Source organism: Triticum aestivum, chromosome 2A, assembly GCF_018294505.1.
Source record: "Triticum aestivum cultivar Chinese Spring chromosome 2A, IWGSC CS RefSeq v2.1, whole genome shotgun sequence".
Taxonomy (NCBI): Eukaryota; Viridiplantae; Streptophyta; class Magnoliopsida; order Poales; family Poaceae; genus Triticum; species Triticum aestivum.
Genome location: NC_057797.1, coordinates 778,083,415 through 778,102,355, shown reverse-complemented (window position 1 = coordinate 778,102,355; position 18,941 = coordinate 778,083,415). Strand labels below are relative to the sequence as shown.

The 18,941-nt window shown below is 49.5% G+C and overlaps 2 protein-coding genes across 2 annotated transcripts; both read left to right on the top strand.

Annotated features, from left to right (window-relative positions):
- The first annotated feature begins 9,917 nt into the window (after positions 1–9,917).
- On the top strand, positions 9,918–11,597 carry LOC123186691 (cationic peroxidase SPC4). The gene is made up of 2 exons (XM_044598408.1): positions 9,918–10,296; positions 10,701–11,597. The coding sequence occupies exons 1-2, from the start codon at positions 10,012–10,014 to the stop codon at positions 11,472–11,474; spliced, it is 1,059 nt and encodes a 352-aa protein (XP_044454343.1). The 5' UTR covers positions 9,918–10,011; the 3' UTR covers positions 11,475–11,597.
- Positions 11,598–15,998: 4,401 nt separating this feature from the next.
- LOC123186690 (peroxidase 12) lies at positions 15,999–17,726 on the top strand. The gene is made up of 3 exons (XM_044598406.1): positions 15,999–16,264; positions 16,649–16,834; positions 16,958–17,726. Exons 1-3 carry the CDS (start codon positions 16,052–16,054, stop codon positions 17,576–17,578), a joined length of 1,020 nt encoding a protein of 339 aa, XP_044454341.1. The 5' UTR covers positions 15,999–16,051; the 3' UTR covers positions 17,579–17,726.
- Positions 17,727–18,941: the final 1,215 nt, after the last annotated feature.

Genomic DNA, 18,941 nt, shown 5'->3' with positions numbered 1-18,941 from the left:
ATCTTCTTTTCCTATTTCTATATATTAAGAAAGGAAGGGAACCTGATACGTCCTTTGTTTCCTCAAGCGCCGATCAAAAAAAAATTCCAACCAAACGGATCGCAGGGAACGATCGATCTCTTCGTGGCTCGATCGTTCTCTTCATGGCTGGATCGATCTCTTTTCCCCCGGTGAACGGATCTCTCCATGCCCTCGCCGCACCCCACTCCTATGCGCGCCACCGCGCCGGCAGGCTATCCATCAGGCGCCCCACCGATTCAGTATCTGCGCGATGGCCGCCGACCCCATACATGTCGTCATACACCACCATTTGCCCCTGCGCGCCGCCATCGCCACCCACACGCGCGTAACCACCGCCCGCGATGCGCCACGCCCCGGCCATCTGCTCACAGATACCCAGCCAAGGAGGTTAGAAGCGACATGAGGCAGGGGTTCCACAAGAGCTGGCACGATGGAGGCCATGAGCTATGGAGAGGGAGCCAGTGGCGCCGTCTCTGTTGTTCTGGTGTTTCCTCCGACAGCCGTCCTCGCGCGCATGCATGATCGCTGAAGCATCGCTCAGCTGCCGTCTCTCCCACGCGGCACCTACTGCTATTATCTCTCTCCCTCCCATGAGCGTCTACTAGGGGTGAGCTGCCGCTGCTGCTTTATCACCCTCCCTGGCTGCAGCAGCATCTCTCTCTCTCTCTCTCCTCCTGACCATCGATGCTGCGGTGCCTGCTGCTCTTTCTCTCATGCCACAGAAGCTTCTCTCTGGCAACGATGGCTGTTGCTCCTCCTCTTGTCTGTCTCATAGCCAAAACACCAGGTTTTGGAAAAATATTAGTGTGCATCAATTTGAAATCTGAATTTTGTTATTGTTATGACAAATGGTGGTGTGATGTGAGTTTAATGCGCAGAAATCTTCACTAAAATATGCACGTACTGTATTTTAATGTTGTAATTTCATGCTCTCTATCTGTTTGTTAATATGTCTACAAAAACAACATATTTTTTATGTTTTGTCCTTCTAAATCAATCTAATATTTTTGGACAGCTGCATACAATCTTCATCGTTAAGTAGAAAAGAGATATAAAACTTTTTAGAGTTGCAAAACATGAATCTTATAACTGTGTATCTCCTTTTTTCTAGAAAATGATTCTTCCTCCACTTTTTTGTCCATCTACTGCTGCTAAACTACGCAACCTGCAATTCATGGTTTGGAGTCCATGTGCTACGCAGACAGGGACGTCGCTGCATGCAGAGCTGCCATCTACAACATGCACAAGGTTGAGAGCTATCCGGGTTATGATCAGATAAGGATTAAATACTGGGTGACTTACTCGGTGCCTGTTCTACTTGAGATGATCCACCACATCTAATTAGCAGATTAGGACATTGGATAGTGAATTTTTAGGTGGTATATCTGAGATACATTGGTATCAAAATAAATTTTTACCATACTCTGTACTATGCTATTCCATCGCTCCGAGACGGCACTCCCGAATGTCTCCATTCCACCTTCATGGCGACCAAATTCCTTTCCTCCTGTTTTGCAGGCATATGCAGGATCGCCCTGAAAAACTGGTTGCTCTGAATCGCCCCTAAAAACCATTCGACATGACATCCACACCTGTGCACTCGAGGGCTACGCCCGAAGATGACAAGGGGACTATATTGATGAAGTGTGTATGGCGGCGCCAAGGCGGCGTGACAGCTTGCGCAGCGGAGTCACACGAGGAACCAACTGAAGAGGTCGAGGGAGAGCTTATGTAGCGAACACGTCAGCTGGGTTGGCTGGCGCACCGCTCTAGCATGGTCGAGCTGGTGGCTTTATCCGTGAGGCACTCGCCGGCATGAAACAAAAAGGCGGCACTTGGGGAGTTTGTTGTGAATAATAAGGAAATGCACCGCCTCATATGTTAATACATGATTTTTGTTGGACCACATGAAGATGCATGTCACACCAACACAGAATTACAAGTCGGTGCAGCGATGGTCTCGAAGTATTTTTTTTCGATTTTCAACCTTTTGAATTTTTTCCGTGGTAGGCACAACGTGGCATGCTAGAGTGTGATGACCAAGCTCACCGTCTTTAGACAGGCCATGTTTCGCCTTTAGACCGGTCATGTTTATCATACAGAGAGAAAAAGTGGCAACACAGATGGCTCACTAGAGATGTGCGACTGTTTGTTTCTCCCGTTGCAACACACGGGCATGTTTGCTAGTAAAGATAGAATTGACTAGTTTTCGGTTTTCTCATGTTTAGAAATAGAAGGAGTTCTATCCTGGTTTTGCTCATGTCTTGCAAACTGTTCCGCCACACTCAATTTTCTATTCTAGGAGTGATGAGCTCTGCCGGCGACATGGTTGTGTGCATCGCTCAATACAGAGGTTGGTGGTTATTCTCCTTTTTGACAAAAGCTCAGCCGGTGGCAAATATACAATGTCACATCATATGGCACAGCAAGTAATGCCGCCAATGCCAACACAGTATGCTCACGTAGGCTGCAGCCACTCTAGAGGCACCGCGGCGAGGCGGGTGACGCGGTAGGAACTGTGCAATGCGGCCCATCTCTCCGTGTTCATCAAGTCGGAGGAGGCGTCGGGCTGGATCGGCAACCACCTAGACCCGGCCGCGGCCTGGGCTATCGACATGTCCGTCAGCATCGTGGAGACAATCGTGCGGTGCCGTTGCATCGACAGCGACACCTCCGTCAATGCCGGCAAGGGCAAGGCCACCGCTAGGGCACCATGAGCGTGGTCGTCATTGGTCGTGGCAGCCCTCCGCACCGTGTAGGATGAAGCTAACCGGCTCCGCCACGAGCGCCAAGCGGCAGACGAACAAGGCTGTCGCGGCGGTCCTGGGCCCTTCCTTCGCTGGATGGACGATGATGGCGCATAAAGCGATAGTGGTGTGGCCAGGCAAGACGGCTAAGCGTACAAGATGTGGCTAAGCGTACAAGATGTTCGCATTCGAAAAGTTAGCCTCCTAGTATTTTTTTTTCTTGTTCTTAGTTAAACGATTGAAACATCGGCCGTTTTATGTAAACTATGTCCGAACATTAATGAAATTCATCGCGTGTGATATCATTTGTGTAGTATTCAATTCGGTTTAAAATGTATGCACGCAGTTTTGGATGGCCGGCTTCTGCACCAGTGTCCGCAGACTGGTGTCCGGTTTGAGATGGAGATGCCCTAACCTCTTGTTTGATTTATTTAATTTTAGAATCCGTCGTAACCTCTAGTTTTTTTTTAGAATATCGTAACCTTTAATTAGTTGCTGGGTACGGGAGGTCCTATGTGACGCATTTTGCGTCAAACTGCTGCGGTATCGCACAGGCGCACCTCCTTGACGGGCTTTGTGGGCCACGCGCCGGCGTTCTCTTTCAACGCGCCGTGAGAAAAAACCATAAAAACAGTGCCGTGGTGGAAATCGAACAAGAGATCTGCAGCACGCAAGGTCAAGTAGCTAACCAGTGCACTACGGCTCCTTTCGTGGATATATAACAGCGCGACTGTTAAAGGAACAAACAACAGAGGCAAACTTTGTGTCTAAATCTGGCAGCTCAGTTTATATAAACTGTAGGGAGCGAAAGATTTAATTTTTTTTTTGAAATTTCGAACAGAATTTTTATTTTTCACAAAATTCAATGTTTTTTGAAAGTCTAATACAATTTGTATGACTTGAACATCTTTCGAAATCTCAAACCATTTTTCAAAAAAGGAACAAAATTGAAAATGAGTACATTTTTTGAAAGTACTAATAACTTTTTGAAAATGTGAACATTTTCGAAAAAACAGGAACAAAAAATGGGAAACACAAACATTTTATGAAATTCCCCAAAAAAAATCTAATTAGTGAAAAAAATATGCAAACATGAACTTTTTAAGTTTCAGAACAAATTTTGAAAAACATTTTTTGAAAAACACATACATTTTATGAAAATTGCCCAAAACATTTGAATGTGCGCACAAAATTTAAAAACATAACCATTTTGGTTTTGGTTTTCTGAAAATTGCCTAAAATGTTTTTGGTTTTGTGAATAAAACATTAAAAGGTGAACAGTTTCTGAAACGATGCGAACAATTTTTGAAAGCACGAACAATTTTTGAATGTTAAGAACAAATTTTGAAATGGAGAACAAATTTGGAAGCTCGAACAATTTTTGAAAGCACGAAAAATTTTTGAATGTTGAGTACAAATTTTGAAATGGAGAACAAATTTGGAAGCTCGAACAATTTTTGAAAGCACGAACAATTTTTGAATGTTGAGAACAAATTTTGAAATGGAGAACAAATTTGGAAGCTCGAACAATTTTTGAATTTTGAGAACAAATTTTGAAATGGAGAACAAATTTGGAAAGCTCGAACAATTTTTGAAAGCACGAACAATTTTTGAATCTTGAGAACAAATTTTGAAATGGAGAACAAATTGAAAAGCGCGAACAATTTTTGAAAGCACGAACAATTTTTGAATGTTGAGAACAAATTTTGAAATGGAGAACAAATTTGGAAGCGCGGACAATTTTTTAAAGCACGGACAATTTTTTAATGTTCAGAACAAATCTTGAAATGGAGAACAAATTTAGAAGCGCTTCCAAATTTGTTCGCGTCCATAGCCACTGTATGAAACAAATTTTAGAAAACAAGAACATTTTTTGAAAAAATAGGAACATTTCTTTGCGTTTTCGGAAAATCCTAAACATTTTGTAGAACTGCGAACTTGTGTTGAAAAAGAAAAAAGAAACAAAAAAGAAAAAAAGAAAAGAAAAGGAAAAGAAACAGAAAAAAAGAAAAAGAAACAGAAAAGTGAAAAAAACCGGAAAACCGATAAAAGAAACGAAAACCCGGTTCAGGGAACCTTCTAGAAGGTTCACAAAACCGGATTGGGCAGTTCCTAACGTATCTACCTAAGTGGGCCGGCCCAAGCAGCGTCGCTCGGTCGTTCGCCTGTGCGAAGCGGCGGCATTTTGCCGCAATGAGCGGTCAATAGGAAATTCCGCTGGGTACACGCACGCACGTGATAGAGAGAAATGGGGAGGGAGATGGGCCAGATGCTAGGCCGACGAGCCCATGCACAAACACGCATCACAGCTCCCTTCCATAATACTTCGTACCGAGTCGCATACGCTGGCGGCTAGGGTAGCCAAAAATATCTCAAAAGATCAGATCGATAGATGCCCTTGCCGGCGAAGCGCCCTCCGGCGACCGATGCGGCCGCCTCCATCCCGGGCGCCGACGACGTGTTTCCGCTGGCGTCCATGCCCGCTGACTTGGTCGAGCTCGTTGGCTGGCTAGTGCTTGCGGACGACGATCTGCGAGGCTATGTCCGCTTCCGCTCCGTGTGTACGCACGTGCGGTCCAGCACGCCATGCCCGCGCGCAAATGGCATCGCCGTCGCGCGCTTCCACCCACGCCGGTGGACGATGCTGCCCGAGGGCCACGAATTCCACCTTGAAGATGGCCGGATGCGTTTCCTCAACCTTGACACCGGAGCATTCGTCCGCCGCCGGCTCCCTCTTCTCGACGACCACCGCGTCCTCTGCCCGGTCGACGGCCTCCTCCTCCTGCAGCGGAGCCGGCAACACGATAATGAAAACGGCGATGATGTTTGCCTACTTCACCCCTTCACTGGGACCGTTGCCAAGTTCCCGCCAATCACGTATGTCACGATGAGCTTGGGATCAATCCATTGGAGTTCCCGCATGAACCGTCCTTACTTGTCGCCAGGCAGGGTGACCGCTTCCTTGAGCATTGGTGCTGGCAGAGTTCCCATGCTCATGATCGTGCTTCTAGATCTGCGGCGCATACTATTTGCTACCACCAAGGACAAGCAATGGAGTTTCTCGGCCTGGAGCTTCTCCCCAGATAACAGCATCATATCATCCCAAGGAAAATTTTACATGCTCCACAAGCCCACGCCAAGCACAGATGAACTATGGATTTTTCAGATCGACCCGCCTCGCCACGAGAAGACGTCGGGATTAACTTCATCTTCGTTTTCGTTTCAGCCACCAAAGGTGATCACCATATTATGTCCCAAGGCCAAGATCCGCAGCCCTTTTGAACTGGTAGAATGTGACTCAAAGATCTTGCTCGTCGGTTCCAGCAGCGATCACTCCAAGCGCATGCTGGTGTACAGCATAGCGGATCTCATCCATGGAAGACTTGTCCCATTAAAAAGCATCGGGGGCAATACTCTCTTGATTGATATTGCAAGCAGTGAAAGTGTCATCAGAAGGAGCTTGAGTGTCGGTTTTATGGCCGTTCCTACCATTACAGGTGACACCATTGTACGCAGGGATCTTACACGTTATAGATATCTTGAACAGTATCACCTCGGTAATGTCACTTGGTCATCAAGAGCGGTGGTGTGCACGAAACATAATGCGTACTGGCGTTGCACCTGTGGCCTCATTAACCATATCTACGGCGTCTGCCATTGTTTTTTTTATTAATCAGTGAGCTATTGTAGTTGTTTTTGTCCTAATTTACTTGAGTACTCAAAAACTGTAGAATCATTTTTTATTAGCACCTATATATTGTATGTATGCGTCCATGCAGGAACCACGGATGAACAATCCTTCCGTAGCTAGTGCCGAACAGAGGAGATTGTACTGTGACGAGGTATGGGTGGTGCTGCTTGTTTATTATGTGTAGATTTGCATTCTTCTCATGCATGGAAAGATGATTCACTTTATTCCACAATTATATGTAGAGCCCCTTTTTTATGCCAAAAATACACGTAGCCTTGATGTGCATGTAAGGTGTAGGTAAAAAAGCACTGGTCTTTATTATTGCAATCATACACATATGAGATGAATGAATCAATTATCCCCAGCCCTAGCAATTGTTACGCAAAAGGGTGAGGATGTGAGAGAACTCCGCTTCGTAAAGTTGAAACCGCTCGAACCGAAGTGAATTGGAAAACGGGACTCTCAGCCCGAACCAAACAAAGACTGTCTTAGGTAAAAAAACGATTGGAAACGGTGCTTTCCGATACGAGAAAACGAATACATCACGGGAGCTGAACCAAACGCGTCGTTTGTTTCCTTCGCATCTCCATTCATAGTACTTATTCGTAGTTCACGCTTCACGGTTCCTCGAATCCTTGCTCGGAACATAACACATTTTTAACATTTGCTTGGAAACACAACTTACTAGCAGTGATCTCTACCAAATAAGTATCATTTGCCACACGTCTATATTTCATAGCTTATAACTTGAATTTTAGATATCTGCATATAAGGCCAACTCCATCGTGCGACCCCATCCTGTCCGACCCCATCCACTTGGGGTAAAAAGGACAAACCAGATAGCCCAGCGCGTGGGAGCAAACGGACTTTTGTCTGTTTTCTGTCCGCTTTCGACCCATCCCCGGCCCAAATTTGCGCCGATTTTAGGGTGAAACGGACAGTGCGCGGACGGGCGGGACGCGCGCGCTTGTCCTCCCCTGGCCCGCCTATCGGTGTCATAAAGCAACCCCCCCCCCCCCCCCCCCCGCACCCCATTTGGCGCCATTTCCCCCAAACCCTCCAACGTCCCTCCTGCCGCCCCTCCCACCCCCGCCATGGCCGACGCCCAGGGGAATTCTGACGGCCTGGCCGTCGACCCCCCCCCCCCCCAAAGGTGAAGAAGAAGGCGGCCAAGGCGCCAAGGAAACCGTGGTCGGAGTGCATGTCGGAGGAGAACGCCAAGTTGGACGCGGAATCGGCGAAGAGGAGGGGCCGAAGAGTGGTCGTCAACGTCAATGCCGCCGCGGCCAAGTTCGCCGCCGAGCGCGATGCGATGGAGGCCGCGGTCAACGAGATGGGGGACATCGTCAACAAAGCGCACACCCTTCTCATACTTGGCATGTGCCGTCCGGACGGTTTCCCTGCAGCAGTCGTCGGCCCGGCGAGCACAGATTCGTCGGTCGCCCGGCCTCCGCACTGCCAGTCGCGGACCACGCCCATGTCGCCCGACTTTCCCCCGCCAAGGCACGACGGCCAGACTCGTTTGTCGGGGTCGCCGAACATTGGCGTGATCGCGCCGTCCACACCGCGCCCCTCGGCCGTCATCGACATCAACGTCACGCCTGGGTCTAGCAGCGGCGGCCGGCCGGCCGTCAAGATGCAAAGAAAGCAAGCACGTGCACCATGTCAAGATGCAAAGAAAGCGAGCCATTGTTCATCGACGAGCTCACCCAAAGAGCGAAAGCACAAAAAAGGAGGAAGAGCATTCGCATGGGTTCATATACACAAGATGAGGACAAGTTGATTTGCCAATGTTGGCTGGAGATTAGCCAAGATCCGAAGACCGACGCGCAACAAAAGGGCCTTGTTCTTTGGATGAGAGTCCACAAAACATTCCATGAAAGGAAGATGTTTGAGCCCCCTATCAAATGACAAGCAACCATGGCATCACCTCGATTCAAAAGAGGTGGTTGTTCATCCAACAAGAGTGTAACAAGTATTGCGCCGCAATTGAGAGTGTTGAAGCACGGCTCATGAGTGGTCTCGGCATTGGGGACATGGTATGCTCTCCTTATCCTAGTCCTTTTCCTTGCTACGACCATGTGAGACTTCGGCCTTGTATATGTTTGCATGTTCAATTGTTGTTGATCATGTGGTGTAGGCATTTCAATCTTTGGAAGCATTCAAGGCCCGGCACAATGACAAGCCATTCACTCTTACACATTGTTGGACGATCATCAACAATTGCCCTAAGTTCAAGGATCAATGCCGTGAACTTCAAAGGAAGCGAGGCAAGAAGACGGCCAAGTTCGCTGGAGGTGGAGATGGCGAAGCGTTGAAGAGGCCGAGGGGCAAGACCAACTCCAAGGTGGACGACATACGTGATGCCTCATCCATGGCCTTGCATGACACTTTGCATGGCATGATGTCTCAAAAGAATATGAGGGACGAGAAGAAGCGGCAAAGCAAGGACGAGCAAATGAAGCAATACCTAGAGCTTCAAAGGAAGAAGCTTGAGATGGAGGAGGCGGCCAAGAGGAGGAAGATCTGCATGGAGGAGGCGTCCCGGCAAAGGCAGCTCGACATCGAGGCCGCCATTGTCTCGGCCAGGCAGAGGCAGCTCGAGATCGAGGCCATCAATGCCGCAACCAAAGTAGAGGAGGTGGCCTTTGCGATCATGAGCGTGGACTTGTCCAAGATGAGCAAGAAGACGAGGGCCTGGTTCGAGGCCAGGCAGAAAGAGATGTTGGACGCCGACGGCCTGAACTAGGTCGTCCGATCGGTCGTGGCCGTTCTTTTTGGAGGCTGGCATGGGTATCGTCCGCCCGCTGGGCTGCTGGCTGTGTGCCGGTGAGAAAAACATTCATTTTGGAGGCCGGCTGTGTTGTCGGCCGCTGGCTATGTTGCCGGTGAGGACAACTATTTATTTTGGAGGCTGGCTGTGTTGCGGCGATGGACGTGTAGGCCGCTGGCTCTGTTGTCGGCGTGGACTAGGGCCGCTGGCCTGATGAACTAGGGCTTGTCATTTGAAACGTTGCTCTTTTTTTAAAATAAAGACCGACAAAATGAGGCAAACGGATGCGGCCGTGCTGGGCACACGACCACCGTATCTCAGGACACGCCCGGATACGACTCTACTGCCCTTCCCTAATGGATAGAATCCGGACAAAACGACATCTGTTTGAAGTCGCGCGGTGGAGTTGGCCTAACTACTGGCCTCGGCGTACTGTTCGTTGACATGCCACGAGCAGAAACACGGGATCCGGGAGCTTGGTCGGCACAAGTACATTACGCACATGACTTCTGCAATCTGCATCACCACGTACGTGATCAAGCATGTGCACTTGGATCGTGGTGTAGCTTGCCACCTACTCGATCTCGTTTTGGATCTCTGCTCCCGCTTAATTACTCCGACGACTTTGATGTCAAGCATCGATCGATCGATCATCTAGTTCCTCTATAAATAAGGGCATCTCGTTGACGTGAGGAAGCCACACTCCATTGCAGCTAGTGCCAAAGTAGCACTAGTACTCTGCAGGCACTGAGCTCATCAAGGTAGCTTAGCTAGGATCAATGGCGTCGAGCAGGACAGCAGCGATGCTGGTCCTCGTGGCCGCGGTGCTGTGCCCTGCAGCCTTGTCCAAGCCGTCGGCGGCGTTCATCTCTATGCCCACCGACCACGTCGGTGGCCGTATTCCTCCCGTCTCCCCCGCCGATGGACTCGCCTTCGACTTCCATGCCGACTCCTGCCCGCAGTTGCAGGACGTGGTGCGCTCCGCCATGGAGACCGCGCTCCACAGCGAGATCGCCCTCGCCGCCGGCCTCCTTCGCATCTTCTTCCACGACTGCTTCCCTCAGGTAATTTAATCCAGCTAGCTAGATCTCATATTAAAGGAAAGTGTGATCTATCTAACTGATGGCAAAGATGGTAATGGTACTCCCTTCGTCCGAAAAGACTTGTCCCAATCTTGTCTCTTAAATGGATGTATCTAGCACTATCTTGATGCTAGATACATCTATTTGAAGGTTAATCTTTTTCTGACGGAGAAAGTATTATGGTAAGATTCGTCACAATGAAAAATAATATTTTTATTAACATATTACCTTGGTCTTAAAGTTTTTGTTTTAGATTTGTCCAAATACAGATATGTCTATATACAAATCTAAGACAAGAATTTTAGGAGCGTAAAATGTACGCATATATATCGACTAATGGTAAAAAATAAATATTTGAGAGCATAATTTGTTTCGTGGTTGTACAGGGCTGTGACGCGTCGGTCCTTCTGACGGGAGACGGCAGCGAGCTCCAGTTGCCGCCGAATCTGACGCTCCAACCGCGGGCGCTGCAGCTCATTGAGTCCATCCGTGCCCAGGTGCACGCCGCCTGCGGACCCGTCGTCTCCTGCGCCGACATCACGGCCCTCGCCACCCGCGATGCCGTTGCCTTCTCCGGGGGTCAGGGCTACGACGTGCCGCTCGGCAGGCTCGACAGCCTCGCGCCGGCGCCGAGCTCGGCCGTCTTCGATCTCCCCCAGGCCAGCTCCAACGCCTCCACGCTCATCGACGTCTTCGATACCCGCAACCTCGACAATGTCGACCTCGTCGCGCTCTCAGGTGGCCACACCATCGGGAAGGGCCACTGCAGCTCCTTCTCCAACCGCTTCTCCGAGGACTCCGACTTCGTCCGAAGCCTCGCCTCCAACTGCTCCAGCGACTTCAACCGGCTGCAGGACCTCGACGTCACCACCCCGGACGTGTTCGACATCAAGTACTTCACCAACCTGCAACAGGGAAAGGGGGTGTTCACCTCCGACCAGAAGCTCACCGCGGACTGGCGCACCGAATGGGTTGTCAACGGCTTTGCCGGGAACCACTGGTGGTTCTTCGGCCAGTTTGCTGCTTCCATGACCAAGCTCGGGAATCTCCAGGGGCCCCAAGGAAACGTCGGCGAGATCCGTCGCAACAGCTGCTTCGTGCGCAATGGACAGAGCATCCTCACCACCACCAGCGACGAGGGGCTCGCCGCCTCTGCTTGAGATCACCGATGTTAGCGAGATTAATGTCTTAATAAGAGCTCGCTAGCTAATGTAGCCCATATTATTCTAGATTTACTCTTGTTTAAAATCATATTATAGCACTTTGTTCTGGGACTCCTAAAAGGCGCGCTTCGCCTCGGTGTGCTATAATTCTTTTATAGGGCCAAAACAGTCTTTTTGTCCGCGGGAGCGACGAAGAGATTTTCAAAATGCACAAAAACACGGCGTCCAATCCAACAGCTCCACCTGCACAGTGGCGGAGCGTTGTTGGGAATAATTTCGGGCCCGGGCCCCCCTTCCAGGAGGAAAATTTACCAAATACACTTACTAATCTGCTAATTACTCTATTAATCCTCCGGCGTATCTGATCACCCTAGCCTTTTTTATGTCATACACACTCATTTGGCTCCCCCTAATATTTGATTCACGCTCCACCACAGCACCTGCAGCACCCCGCACGCACAATTCGGCGCCCTAAATTTGCAGCCCCGTAGCTCATGCGCACACCCGTGCGCTATTTTTTTTGAGCATGCTCTACTTTACAGCGACTGCGTGAGTGATGTTTTTGTCTCCAGCGTAAAAAACGAGGTGTTTTTTGCGTGTGAGGCAATTTCGGGGTGCCTGTTGGAGATGCTCTAATTGTCTAATTACTCGTCTTTTTTCAAAAACATACATAGTGGTTATGCAACTCAGATCCACCCAACGAACGTGAGTAATTTAACCGGAACCGTACTAGGATCCCACAGTCGTACGTCCAGCTAGCTTTCAGTCAAATGCATGAATTTCTCAAATGAGAAAAATTTGGAAAAACCTTGAATTGGTAGAGGAAGTCTGAATTTAACCTTGATCTCTCAATCCCTGAACCGGAGCCAGAGACTAAGGACCCGATCCACACCGTGCTCTAGCTCACCGCCCATGAAGCTCGGCGTGCATCATCTGTGAGTGCGGCCCGGTACTTACTGATGAGGAGGAGCAGCCGCGGCCTGTTGCTGCCGCTCGTCAGCCCAACCCGTATGCCTACTTCGAGGATCTCTCGTCCCTTAGAGTGTGAAGAGGACATCGACACATGGAGGAGGAAGACGACGACGGCAGCGAGGGCGGTGACTAGACGGCGCCGGCCACTGAGTAGATTAGGTAGTGTCTAGGTAGCAATGTTATTGTTTATTTTGAAAATGTTGTTAAACAATATTTTTCGTCACTAATTATAGTTCCTATAAAATTATCTTGCTGAAACATGCGTATGGTATGTCTACTTTGAGTTCCATATGGAGGATGATGATCGTAGATGTGGCCAATGTGCTAGAGTTGTGTTTAGCTACATGAGATGGGGTCCGCCTAAAAGAGGATGGAGAGAGGCATGATGACACAAGTTCATCGGGAAATTAAGTGATCCTCAACAAATTGTCATGCTCTAGGATCCCCAGACTAGCACGCGCCTTGCAAGTAATTGGATAGATTAGTGCGAACTTTGCCAGATTTAAATCGAGCTTTGGAATTGAGAAGAGCCAGTGAGGGTTCGCTGTCTCGCTAAAGATCTAGAGGTCTAGCTCACAACTCTAGTACGTAGAGTCGTCATACTGACAACTTCCAAATCGCATATAAAGCGCTCCATATGAAACATTGATAAAACATAGAATACTATTTTCGAAGTATGACGATATGGAAATTGGCAAGGCCCTCTTCCAACTGCTCCAAGGAGGGGTCCAGAGGACCCCACGGTGATTTCCGGAACATTTTCTGGGAGGCGAAACGGAGGCTGGCCTAAAAGATTTGGGAGGCGCCAGGAAGAGCAATGGGAGAGAGGAGAGGCGGTGTTGGCCTTTTATAGGCCGTCGGAGCCACTATTAAGAAGCAGTTGAGGAGAGTGCACTTGACGGACGATCAACAAGGGGCGCACTTCCCGGTGAGAAATGCAGCGACGCTCACACAGCTCTGGCCTTCTCGCACGTGTGGCTCCCGCCTTCTCGCACAGTCCTGCCTGTTCGCATGGATCCTCCCGGCTTGCTTGGATGCAAGCCATGAGATGATGTCGTGTGGTGGCCATCCGACATTGGATCCGGAAGGCGTGGGCAGGGCATTAACGGCCGGGTGTCGTCCCCGATGGTGAGGGAGGCAGTGCCATTTCAATCGTGTGGGCGGCGCAAGGAGGCATAATCTGAAACTTCGCTCATGTGCTGGCGGTTGGGTTTGAAGTAAGCTCCATATTGGCCTTCCCGAGACTCCATATATGGAGGCTGCGAGCTCGTTTATGGAGAGAGCTCCATGAATTATATCGGTTGGGAGCCATACGGCGAGTAGGCTAGAGTGTGATTTTGGCTCAAAATCGTTGGTGATCGGAATCACATGGCCCACTCTGCTATAGTTGCTCTAATCGGCAGGTGGATCGTTGGTGATCGAATCACATGATGATCGGAATCGGTTTTCGAAAATATATGTGCTTGTTGTGCTGCTCAGATAGTCAGATCCACACCCCAGTACCCCACGTACGTGACAGTAACTTAATCGGAACCGTACTAGGTTTCCACGTGAGGAGTTACATGCATGTGGTCGTTTTGCTACCGAAACTGCCACTCAGACGATAGTGCTGCCCGATCTATGCACGACGTGCTAATCCAGCTGCTGGTGCCTTTCTCAATCATGTGCATGTCCGGCTGGATTTAAGTATCGTGCATGAATCGTGTGCATTATGTCGTGTGTATAGCACTGCTGTTTTGCTACTCAGATTCAAAATGTCACATGCATGTACGCAGGGAGGAGCTGGGCATTGACTTGTTGTGTAGGAACGCGAGTGATTTGCGTTGCAAGTGGTTGGCATGCAGACGCAAGCATGTCGTCCAAGAGACGACCAGGCACGCTCTTCTCTCTATCGATCCCTCATAGGGGAGGCCAATTAGTGGAGGGCACGCAGTATACCTGGCCATGGGAAGCCCGGCCCGGCCAACCTGACCCGAAAAAGCCTGACCTGGCCCAGCCCGACACTGCTCCTGAGCCAGGCTCGGACCTAGATTTTGAGCCTGATGGCCGAGCCAGGCCCGGCCCGGGTCCATCATTTTTTCGATTTCCTGAAGGGGCCCGGCCCGAGACCCGATGGCCGGGCCAGGCCAGGAATGACCTGGGTTTTTTGCCTCAGGCTTGGCTAGGCCTAGCCCGAAGCCCGGCCCGGACTGAGGTCTGGCCAGGTATAGCACGCAGGGAGGGTCCGTAATTGTCCGTTGTTTCCCTGCGTGTGTGTAGTATTATCGCCGTCTGGCTACGGCTAGCTAGCAAGATTGAAAATACCCGCAATAAAAAGGTTAAATCTTAAAAAAAATGTTAATTACCGATAACAATGGCTTAGTGGGCAGGTAGCTTGAGCAGGCCACACAGACGGTCATTCGTGTATTTGCAGAGCTGAGCCCAACCACAGCTCAAATAGAACAGTTTTTTCTCAAATACGCACGAGCAGTGCGTATCATATATTAAAGAGAGAAACGGTTTAAGAGCCCCCTCCACCTGGGCGATTACAACAAGAACACACCCAAGTCCACCCTTACAACACGGACAAGATTACTCCTCACGCCTAACCCACAAGTACAACTCCACAAAGAATCGGTCAAGGTCGCCTCTGAGCAGTCCAGCTTGCTTCCAGGCCCTTGCTTCTGACAGTATTCTCATGCCTATACTCTCCAAAAAGATGTCGATGACGGTAATTTAACTGGACTGTGGTACGTAGTAGCTAGCTAGAATGCCTTCAAATCGAGAAGCGCAATCAGATATGCAAAGAGAAGCGCATGACTGGCTCCATCTAGTCTAGATTTATAATTGGCTTCACTATGATACAGTGAAGGTGCATCACGTGGCCGACCTAGCTAAGAATTTTCAGCGGATTTCTAGCATGTCGATCTTGCAGGTGCCATTCAAAATTATTCCTCCCGGAGATGAGACCACACTCCATGGATCGATCCCATCTATCTAACCAGCCCTAGCTAATTAATCCGCCATCAAGCTGTCACTCAACTCCTAGATGCCATCTGAAACTATTCCAAAATCCGTTAAGCATATCCAGGTCTCCATTCTTCATAATATCCTACTTGATCTTGATTAGCAATCTATGCCCGACAATATATACATTAACAAGTGGATTTGTACTAATCTTCTGGTTTCTCCATCCATGGAATCAATCCGGTCAGCTCTTTGCGTGCCCACCCGCCCTTAATTGCATACACATGTATGCTAGTTTGGTAACATGTCACCGTTGGTTAGGTGCAAATGCGTGTGCACGAAAGCTCCAGGAAAGCGACACCATCGATGCATGCATTATCAGACTCTTTTATCACAACGGTAGGTCTTAATCAGCTCTTCTGACTTCTAGGTTCAAGCAATGCAACTTGCACATGTCGATCCACTTTTGTAAGTAATCTCTGGCTGCGACTTGTCGATCTGTGTGGAATTGTGGATCAGATCGAGCTATGCGGCTAACTACTTGCATCGGAGACATTTGGCCGAGGACCGACCGATTATAAATACCTTGGGGTGCTTTGCTTGAGGAAGCCACACGACACGCTTTAGCTCCATCCATCTGCTGCAGAGTGAGAAAGATGGCGTCCAAAGCAGCAGCGGCACTTGTCATCCTGGCCTTGGCCTGCGCGGCCGTCCATTCGGCAGCGGCAGGGCTCTCGCCGGACTTCCACGCGGTGTCGTGCCCGGACCTGGAGCACATCGTCATGTACCACGTCGCCGAGGCCTTCAGGAAAGACGTCGGGGTCGCCCCCGCACTCATCCGCATCCTCTTCCACGACTGCTTCCCGCAGGTAGGTATACGGCACAAGTATACAATTTACGTATGTATATGTGTGCTTACGTGACTAAGTGAACATATGTACACTTTTCGTCACAGTTTAGAAGGCACAGTTGAATTTGTGTGCGTTTTCATAATTGACAAGGTTTAGGACGCATTGTATTTATTTTTAGTAGCTAACTAGTACTCCGATATACTATTTTTATATGCATGCGTAGTGTGAATGCTATTTTTTAGCCCATCTCACAACCAATAGATAACCACCTAGACCTCAGAGAATTTTTAAGCGCGCCTTTTAAACCGTGACAGAGGGAGTAGTATGTATATATGACACTTGTTACTATCCTAAAAAAAAAGTAGGAGTATGACGCTTCTTACTTATTTACTGTTGTTACAGGGCTGCGACGCCTCGGTGCTCCTAACGGGGAACAACAGCGAGCAGGGGATGGGGCCCAACCTGACGCTCCGGCCGGTGGCGCTCAACCTCATCGAGAGCATCCGCGCCGCCGTGCACCGCGCCTGTGGCCGGATTGTCTCCTGCGCCGATCTCACCGTCCTTGCTACCCGCGACTCCCTCGTGCTGGTACGCTACGTACCCTAGACCTTGATGCCTGCCATGCAGCACGCAGGGCCATCAATCCAAATCTGAATGTTCAGATTGGATGCCGACTGACGACTAACATATACGTCTACGTGGTGAATATAGGCTGGCGGACCCCACTTCGACGTGGCTCTCGGCCGACGTGACGCGCTAGCCCCAGCGTTGGAGGATCTCGTCTTCACCCTACCGGCGCCCTCCTTCACCGTGCCGGAACTCCTCAAATCCTTCGGCGACCGAAACCTCGACAAGGCGGACCTGGTGTCCCTCTCTGGCGCGCACTCCTTCGGCATCGCCCACTGCTCCTCCTTCTCCGACCGCTTCACGCCGGTCGACGACACCGACCTAGTCATCGACCCCAATTTCGCGGCCAAGTTGAGGGCCAAGTGTGCTAAGGACATGCCTGCGGGCACCGTCAACCAGACCCTCGATTTGCGTACGCCGGACGTGTTCGACAACAAGTACTACTTTGATCTCATTGCCAAGCAGGGTCTGTTCAAGTCGGACCAGGGCCTCATCGTCCACCCCAACACCACGCGCATGGCGACGCGGTTCTCGCTCAACCAGGGGGCATTCTTCGAGCAGTTCGCCAAATCCATGGTGAAGATGAGCAACATGGACTTGCTCACCGGCAGCCAGGGCGAGATCCGGTTCAACTGCGCTGTCCCCAACAGCCGTGTCGAGGGCATCGAGACCGCCAGCGACGAGGGCCGTGCCGCCGCCATGTAAGAGATTGGTTAGTCGCCGTGCTTGCTGAAGCGTGTGAGTCGTGTGTGCGCTATGATCGTGTCATGGTGCTAGTGGTTTTGCGTAATCGTGATGTTGTAATAAAGTGAGTGAACAGACATCATGCCCCAAGTATATGATTCCTACCGTATCAGTGTGATCACCATACATCGTAAAATATGTCTTTAGCTATGGACTATGGTTCCAGAAATGCTATCTCAGTCACTGTCATCCTGCTACTGGATGATGGTCAATGCAGCATAAGGCCAAACAAATGCTACCAAAACTTACCATTTCAAGTGTAAGCCACGGTGTATAGATATGATATAGAAAATTGATGTACCACACCGGAGTGAAAGGGCTGCTCCGGAGGTACAGACGGACGTTGCAGATCGATCTTAGCAGAAATCAGACGGACACACTGATCGCTGATGCCCGATGGCCTGGGGGGTGAGGCGCGGGAGAGGACGAGAAGACATGCTACCTAGAAAATCTGTTACTTAAATCATTCACAGATAAAAATCAAGCATGAATGCGTTGCAGCTGAAATATCATACAGATCCTCTAGTTAGCTACAAATACCTCAAACCCAACGATGAATTGTCGTGTGTAGGAACGCACGCATCCATGACTAAGACTGAGGCGGCCCGCCTAATTAGTTAGCAGGTTTTCTTTTCTCATTTCCGTTTTTGTACCCAAGCTGCCCGGAAAAACCAGTTACCGAAAAATACCGGAAATATCATGTTTTACCATCTGAAATTTTTGAACGAAATGTTATTTCAAGGACTGGAACAACTTTATTTAGACCTTCAATGGGCCCCGTTAGTAGGAACCAGTTTTTGCCAAACTTTTGAGTTCGAACCCTTGAAGCTGCTGCCAAATTTTTCCCACTGAACCCATTTTTTTACGCTGTTCTTCCTCTCATAGGGACACTTGGCAGTGAGAGTAAACATCTTTGCAAAAAAAAAAAAATCACAGGAGTGGGATCCATTGTTTATATTGTTCTTCCTCGTAGGGCCACTTGACAGGGGTGTAAAAAACTTTGCAAAAAAAAACAAATCACAGGCATGGGACCCATTTTTACGTTGTTCTTCCTCATAGGGACGCTGGGCAGTGAGAGTAAACTGTTAGATCCATTGGGATCGGGTAGGCTAGATATTCTGGTAGTTCTTACCTTGTGCTTGTGGCTCGAGGAGCCACCGGTGCCGACCATGGTGACGGTGGCCGATGGTGATGATAGATCGTGGGTGAAATGATGGCGGCGGCTTCCCATCAGCACTGCACTAACCCTAGATCGGTAGGGGATTAGGTGGGGTGTACGGCTGTGCAACGAATCTCGTGATCCAAGCCGCCGGCCCCCACCTCT